General features: G+C 33.3%; 1 protein-coding gene across 1 annotated transcript; it reads right to left on the reverse strand.

Annotated features, from left to right (window-relative positions):
• Nucleotides 1-7,054: 7,054 nt before the first annotated feature.
• On the reverse strand, nucleotides 7,055-8,886 carry LOC102598612 (uncharacterized). The gene is made up of 2 exons (XM_006366323.2): nucleotides 7,610-8,886; nucleotides 7,055-7,382 (listed from the first exon to the last, which is right to left on the reverse strand). The coding sequence occupies exon 1, from the start codon at nucleotides 8,757-8,759 to the stop codon at nucleotides 7,653-7,655; it is 1,107 nt and encodes a 368-aa protein (XP_006366385.1). The 5' UTR covers nucleotides 8,760-8,886; the 3' UTR covers nucleotides 7,055-7,382; nucleotides 7,610-7,652.
• Between the last annotated feature and the right edge of the window lie 459 nt (nucleotides 8,887-9,345).

Consider the following 9,345-nt stretch of genomic DNA (forward strand, 5'->3'; position numbering starts at 1 on the left):
ATTGAAGGATTGAAGCAAAGTAAATATAAAGGAGGTAAAAATATCTGTGTTTATTTTTCTCTCTGAAACAAGATAAATTACTATATAATCTATTTTATATTTTACTTTTGATTATGCATCATTAGTTTTCTTACCATCTCAAAATTATATGAGTCCAACAGTTTGACCACTTATATATTTAAAAAAGTAAAATTAGTTTTGTAAGTTAATAATTTGTAAAGAAATTGTTCTTTATGATCTTGTTTTATTAAAAGATAAGTTGTTGAGTTATGTGGCATATGCATATTGATTGGATTATCATTATTGGTTACTTTTGCACCTCTTTTTTTTTTATCTAAACATTTACTTGTTGAGTTATTAATATATTATTTGTACTAACAAAGTTTATTTTGTGGTTATTTTAAAATGGTTAGTAAATTACGTTAATCTTCGTAACAACATTGAGAATGAATGTTAAAAGGTTTTAATTTATTTTAACTTGAGACTTTTATATGATTCCAATATGTTGTTCTAATTAATTGATCTTGTTCATTTTCTAATGCTTTAAGTCAAATTCAGATGATATTTATGGTTTTCGATAATTATTATTTTTGGTAACATATTTGGTTTATCAAGACATTCATTGAGGGTAAGACGGTGAATTCCAGTTTCACTGCACCATGTGGGTAAGACATCGAGTTAAAGTCTCGGTGCACCATGATAATAAGAAGTTGGGTTCAAGTCCCATTGATTTATGACCAAAGACGTCTTTATATGGGTAAGACATGGGGTTTAACTCCTAATGCACTATAGTGATGATATGATGATGACCAAAACATAAAGTTGTATACTTTTGACTGAAAGTCATGAAATTTACCCAATTGATTCGCTCCATCCTCTTATGTAAATGTGGTAGCAGTGTATAATATGTCTGAAAGATGACAAGTGATTGAATGTATGAATATGGGCGTGGTAAAATGTTAATGGTCATCATTATGGTAATTAAAAGAAAGAACAATATGGGTTCTTAAGATGATCCTTCAAAATGTGAAGGTAATTTTTATCCATTAAAGTGGTATGAAAAGTTATTGGCCACATTGTTGTTGGTGCAACCCAATTTGAAAAGTTTAGTAAATCCTCCATCAAAATAAAGGAATACAAAGTGGTAGTACATTTGGTACATTTGACCTCTTAAAGTGATGTTGAGGTGAGTCACATAAATTTGATAAATGCGAAAGCATGGCAATGAGTTTCTAATAAAAATTTGTGGTGCATGTTCAAATGGTTATGGTCTATTTCTTAAAGAAAATGTGACTTGTGTTCATATGGATAAGAACATGTTCATGTATTGTTGGATAAATGTCACATCTCACCTCTACAGGAGGTTTGAGAGATTGAAAAGAAATATTTTGACATAAATGGTCATTTAGTCATATACTTTAAGTACTACACAAATATTGTGGTAAGTTATATTATGAACTATTGAAGGACAAAAGAACGAAATAATTCTTTCCTATAAAGGTTGTGACCATGACCAAAATAAATATTACTGTCTGCAACACAAATTTGTTATTGGTTGTCAAGAAATAAGTCTTGCAGTAATAATTTTAACCATGACAATGATAATAATTTTCTCCTTGAAGGAGATGGTCACCATAAGAATGGTGTTGTGAAATTTGTGGTAGTACACAAAATTAATTGAAAGTTTCGGAAGGATTAATTTGTTACTATCCATAAAATGAAATAGTTCATAATATTGAGGTTGTAGTAAGTCTCAAAAGAAAATTTTTAAGTTTTGGAGGAATTGAATTTTTTTTTATTATATTGAGACTGTAAATTATTGAGAGATTAAATATCTTCTGATTACTACAATCAAAGCGGGTTATGAATATTTACATAAAAGGTTACCCGCCTTTTTTTTGTTTGTTGAATAAAATATGGGCATGATGAAGGAATCACATGCAAAAGTAAACTAAAAGTTTACTAGAATAAATATCAGTTGGCATAATCGGTTGGTTCCAGTTCAAACGTGATGCAAAATAAAATTGAGAATTCATGTGGCTATATGTTTGAAGAAATAAAAGATTCTTCAAAAAATTTCTCTTGTGTTTGCTTGTTCTCATGATAAAATGATCATTGTACCAGCTAAGGTTGGGATTGTACCCCTTGAAATTATTTGGAACATATAAAAAGGTGAATATGGGCCCGTTCACCTGTCATGTGGACCGCTTACTATTATGATTTAATAGATGCATTTATGGTATGGTCACATGTGCATTTGTATCAACTTACAATTTGATTTTTGTAAGGTTGTTTGCTCGAATTATTAAATTAAGAGCACAGTTCCAAACTATAAAATTATGTTGATAATACTGGTTGGTTTAGCATAAATTGTTTGCCTCCAATTATAGCTAGACCATTGATTGTGAGAACAAATCTCTCAAATAAAATTTGGTGTGAGATGAGTTTGTTTAACATGTATGCATCAAGCCAACAAGGTTCTCCCATCACAATTGGTTCAGGGTTAGGAACCAAATAATTTCCATTTAAAATTTGATGTGTGCAGATATGATTTTATTGCTCCACCACACACAAAGATGGATCCCTGAATGAGGTTGGGGTAAATGTTAGATTTCCTAACATTAGGGGGAGATATGTTAGTAGCTGAAATCATGTGTGGGGTGAATTATCTAAGATCCTCGTTAAAAAAAATGAACTTGAAGTTCAAGAGATAATTCATTTGCAAAATGTTGCAAATAATTTGCCAGATGTATTTGCTAACCCAATATTTTAATCAAGCTGCAAATGCTCCAATAAATAGTCCTTGAAGGACAAAGTCTATGATACGCTAGAAGCGTGATAGACCAATCGATTTCAAACGTAAAACTCCTTGAGGAAGGAGAGGAGCAAATTATCAAAATGGTCATGATGATGAGGTAAGTGCTTTGAAAGAGCACTATGACGTAACACTTCATAAAACCTTGGCAAAGGTTCAGGTACCTGAAAATGATGAAAAATGAAGAGATCTCGATAAGTTATGTCGTGTTGGAATCGATATCAAAAAGACTGTCGACGATATCTTTGATATGAAGTAGCACTCAATGTTATAAATGGTTACGAGGATCTTATTTGAATCTGTCATATAGTGTGGACAGATAAATGATTGGCACTATTCAAGTATATTTTGTTTCACTTAGAAAAGTGATGTTTTGATCTTGTAGTTCATGGATCAAAATATAATGTCAGTGTGGTACAAATGAATTATTGTGCGAAAGTATAACCATAAGATATAAAGTGTGGTTTGTGCCTCGAGGCATAAAGGGTTTTCGCAAAAATCCTGACAGTATTAAATGGAGATATATTCTCCAGTGATGGATGCAATGAGACTTGTTTCAGTCTGAATATAGATGAAATATTTGAATATGCATAATGAATGATTATCATGTCTAACTAAACGATGAAGGTTATATGAAAATCCTTGAAGAATTTAAAAGGTCTTAAAGCAATTCCATTGAGTACCCAATGGTTTTGAGACTGCTTAACACAGAGAAATAATATTTTTGATCTCATGAAAATGATTTAAAATGCCGTGTATTAGTGCAATTGGTACACTTATAGATTGTTGGTTATGCAAATGCTAGAAGATTATTTGATATACATAACGAAAGTTATGTGAAAGGATTGTCATATTATCATTCAAGTTATGATAAGAAACTAACAAAGCAAGTGACTCAACACATAGAAGATGTGTGATTTTCTTTGCGAAGAAAAGACGAGCTTCAATAAAATTGAAATGATGAATCTCCATGTCAAAAATAATTTGATTATGTAGATGAAGAATATTTATTTGATCTGCATGAAGCTCGATCACAAATGGACTATTTATTTATATATAGAGGCACAACAAAATCTTGGCATTCAAAGAATCAAATCATGCAGAAATAATATTGATCTATAAAGAAAGTTGGGAGTGTGTTTGGTTGGAATCATGATCTTTCATATTCAGAAAATATGTGATTTTCTTTTGAAAAGGATATTCTAGCCACCATATACAAAAATGATATATAGCTCAATTGAAGGGGAGGATACAATCAAAGGAGATCAGACAAAGTATATTTCACCAAAAGTCATTTTCACACGTGATCTTCAACAAAATGGTGAGATAGACGTTCAAAGACCCATTCAAGTGATAATCTTGTAAACTTATTCACTAAGGATTGTCAACATCAATATTTGAGAAGTTGTGATATAAGATTGGAATGCATCATCTCCGAGATATCAAGTAAAGTTTTTATCGGGGGAGAAAATTACGCGTTGTAGTACTCTTTTCCTTAACCATGATTTTATCCCAATTGGATTTTCCTGGTAAGGTTTCTAACGAGGCAACATTCAAAGCGTATTAAAAGATATGTGTACTCTTTTTCCTTCACTAGGATTTTATCCCAGAGGGTTTTTTCCTATTAAGGTTTTAACGAGGCATATTATCTATGGACATCCAAGGGGGAGTGTTATAAAATAATATATTGTGGATGTCCACTACATTAAGAAGTTACTCCATTACTTTCCTCCATTACGAAGATAACCATAACCTCCACCTTTATAACCATTATTCGTGTAACCTTTCACTTCCATAGCCTCCCCCATTATATTCATGTTAATGTCATGTTTATGATTAACCTTTTGTATGCTTCTATGTTACACTAGAAATAGAGACATAAGGGTTCATATTGTATAGACTTGAAGACTTGGAATAATAAGAAAAGCTCTTATCTCTTGTCTCCCTATTTCTATTGCTTTCATCTTCTATATTTCTTGTTTTGTTTTGCTTTAGTTTTACAACAAAAATTGTATATAATAGCAAACTATTAATTCAAATTAAATGCTATAACCATAATTTGATTTAATTGTACCCCATATCAAACTGTTGTTATTTTGCCTCTCTTCCTGGTGAATCTCGCTCGCCACTCTCGTTCTCGCTGGGCAGTCTTGCTCGCCTCTTCGCTTTTATACAAACACAAATGTATAAAATGTGTTTGTGTTTGTATAAAGCGAGATAAAATTGTATATATACATATATTTTCGTTCCCCTCTCCCCTCTTCCAGATCTCGCTCATTACTCTTCCAGATCTCGCTCGCCACTCTCACTCGCCTCTCTCACTTTATACAAACACAAATGTATACATTGCGTTTGTGTTTGTATAAAGTGAGAGAAAATTGTATATACAAATACAAATGCATATATTTTTGTCCTATACACTTACGATTATACAAATACGATCTTCCCCTGCCCAATTTTCTTTTGTCTTTCTCTCTTTCTCGCTTTATATAAACACATATTATACAATTGATTCTTTTGTATATGTATACCGAAACAAATTATACAATTGCTTTTTTTGTATATATGTATAGCGAAATAGCCAGCTTGTTTTGTATATATGTATAGCGAAATAGCCATAACAAACATAAAGTTTGCTATAAAGCGCAATTATGCAAACTATAGCTATAATATACAAATATGATTTTTGTGTTTGCTATATGTGAAAGTTGCTCTAATAATTACATATTTAATGTAATTTTACAAGTTGTCTTGAGAAGATAGAATGTATGTGGACTTTACATCAATGCAAATTTGTATGGCGTCAATATCAATTACATGCTTGAACCAAAAAGCCTAGAAGTCAACCTTGTTAGTGATATCAATGAACATGGTGTAATTATCATAAACCCCATTTTAAAGGGACCTTTGATCACGATATTCTCCTTAAATTGGGATCAAATTTTGTGGATTGTTGGCATAATTAAGTTATTTTCCCTGTAATTCCTTCATCGTTGGTGGTTCTTCTTCCTGGAGCAGGTTCTTGTGCCATAGTACACACTGTAATTAAGCTTTCCGATGACTCCATAAGGTGGAGTGTGAACCTCCTCAACCAAAATGTCTGTTAAAGGCCGTTATGAGAGGAGAGAAGAGAGAAAAAAATCGTTTTCTGGTGCCTCCATACCATGAGTTGAGGTCGATCCCAACCTAAGTTTGTAAGTTTAGCCATTTGTGATTATAATTACAAAATTCGCATCAAATTTTATCTCAAGTTTAGCATATTTCTTGTGAAATTCCGACACGCGCATCAAAAGTTTGGTTTGCCAAGTTTAAGCTTTCGAGATATACGTCTGAACTCTGAAGTTTAATTTGCGAAGCCAAACTTGAGGCATTTATGCCTAACATCATATACACCTCTGGTTATGAATCATCATACAAAGTCATTATCCAAGGGAGTAATAATAAATTACAGGATGCAGTCATCTAGTAGATTTAACAAATACAATAAATAAATGTAGAAAATCAAGCAATTATGATAATTGTTACAACAATTGCAATAGCTGTTGCAACTATGGTAATATTAATTACGATAATACAGTTGATATAGCAACTGCAGTATTGTTGCAGCAACTGCAACTATGGTAATATTAATTACGATATCACAGTTGATATAGCAACTGCAGCAGTTGCTTATATTGTTGCAGCAACTTCAACAATTGTAGAATTACTGTAGCAACTTCTGCATAGTTGCTGCAGCAACTTCATCAATTGTTCAAAAAAATTGGCAGAAAATGAGGTGGAGAAGGAGCTGGCTAAGGAGACAGTGGTTGTGACAGAGGAGAAGGTCGGTGGTGTTGATGGTGATGGTGGAAGAAGAGGTGATAATTGTTGTGGCGGTGGCGAAGGAGGAGGAGGAAGCGGTGGTGGTAGATGAGGAGAAAAACATGGTGGTGGTGTCAATTCTTTAGTTATTCTCCATGAGACTATTACTTGATCATCAAGATGAATGTAATTGGGAAAAAACTACCACTAATATCGAAGTTGGATATAACCTTGAAGTCTAAGTGGGGAAATAGCTTCGATTGGTGTATGGGCAAAGCAGCTGCCACCCTACCCATTATAAGTAACAACAACTAGCTATCCATCTTACTAGTTGTGAAGAATGCATATTCTTTGGTAAGTGCAAAAAGGATACCTCTTTATACCAAAAAAAACTATATCTTTCTCATCAATCATTATCAATATAGCAAGAGACACATCTAGCAAATATCATGAGAAACTTTTGCAGGTTTCAAAAATATATCCAACAAAGGGAAACTGAAAAATCACTAAGTGTAAGCTCGAAATAAGACTTTGAACTAGGACAAACTAACTTAAAATAAACAGAACTTCCCTCTATTTTCAAGCTCAGAAATAAAAAGATCCATTATGAGATGGAAGAGCTTTACCATATCTATCTAAGCTACTAGCAGAAAAGGATTTCTTATCTTCAGAATGTGATTTCTGATCCAACTAAGCTAATTCCAGAAGGAGCTGAACATTGATGCAAGCTTTGCGTTCTTTGTAATCATCACGGAGTTGAATAAACCTGAATTTGCACACAAAAGAAAGAATTTCTATACTGCTTTTCTTGTCATTAAACAAGAACCATCAGTTGAATAGAAAATGAAACTGATATCAATTTCTAGTTTTTGTCATCCTGTAATTTTTTGAAAAGTCATCGTGCAGCAATAGATCTCCAGCATTGAAAAGTAAACAAGCAGTAATATGCTTAACAAGAGCATAAAAAAGATATTTTCAAGGAACTGAATAAACCTCTTCACTCTGCAGCCATTGTCTCCACTGTAAGGATTTCTCTTTAGCTTATACTTTTCATGTATAAATCATACATCTCGGGCATCTTTTCCCTGAAAGGAAGTACATATTTCTTTTGAAAATCCAGTTCAGAATATGACACAGCAGTGTAAAGACTTGGCCACCGTTTTAGCAGCTGGTTTTCCTTGAGAAATTTCAAGATTTCATTCCTTGGCATGATCCTCTTCTCTAAGCTAAGCTTTAAAAGCGGTGCACGAGAAGCCAGATAATTAGGTTCATACCCCAGTTCGTTCATGAAAAACTTCAACGTAGTCCTTATCTTAGCCTCTGATGAAGTCAAACAGTAAGGAAGTTTTTGCACCATTAAGCAGATATCAGAATCAGACCATCCAAAACTCCGATAAATATGTAATTTCCTTTCTAATTTGGATTCATCAAGCGACACAAGTACTTGAACACCATGAAGAAACATCCCTGAACTGAGAGGCATATGAAAATCCTTTTCTAGTCGATTTACTGCTTTCTCAATCCACTCAGGACTATTGAGCAGAAGCCTAGGATGCCTGTGAAAAGCCTTGAGAATATCGGCCATTGAAAAGCCAAAATTTTGCAACAATGATATATTGGGTGGCATAACTTTAGGAAGATTACAGGAAAGCAACCTAGGCTCTTTAATAAGACTTATAGGTAGATGGTCATGAATGGGCAACAAATCCCTTAGATAAACAAGATTAGGCTCTATAACAGTATGTAAACCTCTTCTCAAAAAAGAACTTTTTGTAAGAAATGTAGCAAGTTGAGACCCAGATAAGCCAAGTTGTTGTAAAATCTTAATTTTGGGTTTGAGATTTTCGTCAACACGACAAAACAACAATTGAGGAGAAGAAGAAACAAGGGTTTTGATCTGTGATTTGTTCATACCCATTTCATCAAGAAGATGAAGTAACAAATGCGGGTCATAGTGTCTGTATCTCAAACGAGTTAACTTGTCTCTTGTGGAAATGGCTTCTTTTGTTGAGAAGTCGAGTGAATTTACCAGGAACTCCATCAATACATTAGCAGGTGCCGCCGCCACCGCCGCCGCTGCAACTGTGGAATAAAGGCAGGAAAATAGATGCTTTTGTGCGCCATTGCAACTAATTCTAAGCATCAACACAAGCAATCTTCGTATTTGTCGGCGGTATTCTTACTTCCCCTCCGCTGCTTCACACGCCTCACCAGATAGAAATAGATGACAGGGCCGGGCGTTCTGTAGGTCTTGTTCACTTTGTGATTAGGTGAAAATGTTAATTGAATTTATTTATGAAAAAAATTTACCTGAATATATAACTTAATTTTTTATATTTTCTAAAATTTTCTACCATTTGAAAAATTACAAAATTCTCTATTTTCCTCACTCTCTTTTCTAATCTCGAGTACATCCCCCAAACTCTCCACACATCTCCTTAACTTCCCCAAAATCACGGTTAACTTTGTCAATTTCAAATTTTAAAAAAAGTTAAAGAATTTCTTCATCATTTTTTTGTTTTCAATATATCAATTTTTACTAATCTTCAACTCAATTAAACGATACATGTGGATTCACTATCATCGTTTAGTATTAGTCTTACTTAATTAGATCATCAAACAGAAGATTTTGTTCCTCATGAGTTTGATTTGGATACTGATACGTAATTGTGGAAGGATGCCAGTTCAAGTGCAAAATCACCAGTTGCAAAAGCTTCAAAAGGGAGGCG

Source organism: Solanum tuberosum, unplaced genomic scaffold (assembly GCF_000226075.1).
Source record: "Solanum tuberosum cultivar DM 1-3 516 R44 unplaced genomic scaffold, SolTub_3.0 scf00629, whole genome shotgun sequence".
In the NCBI taxonomy this organism is placed as follows: domain Eukaryota; kingdom Viridiplantae; phylum Streptophyta; class Magnoliopsida; order Solanales; family Solanaceae; genus Solanum; species Solanum tuberosum.

Bases quoted from the DNA above. Each gene is read 5' to 3' on its own strand.
- LOC102598612 (XM_006366323.2), bottom strand. From the start codon at position 8,759: ATGCTTAGAATTAGTTGCAATGGCGCACAAAAGCATCTATTTTCCTGC.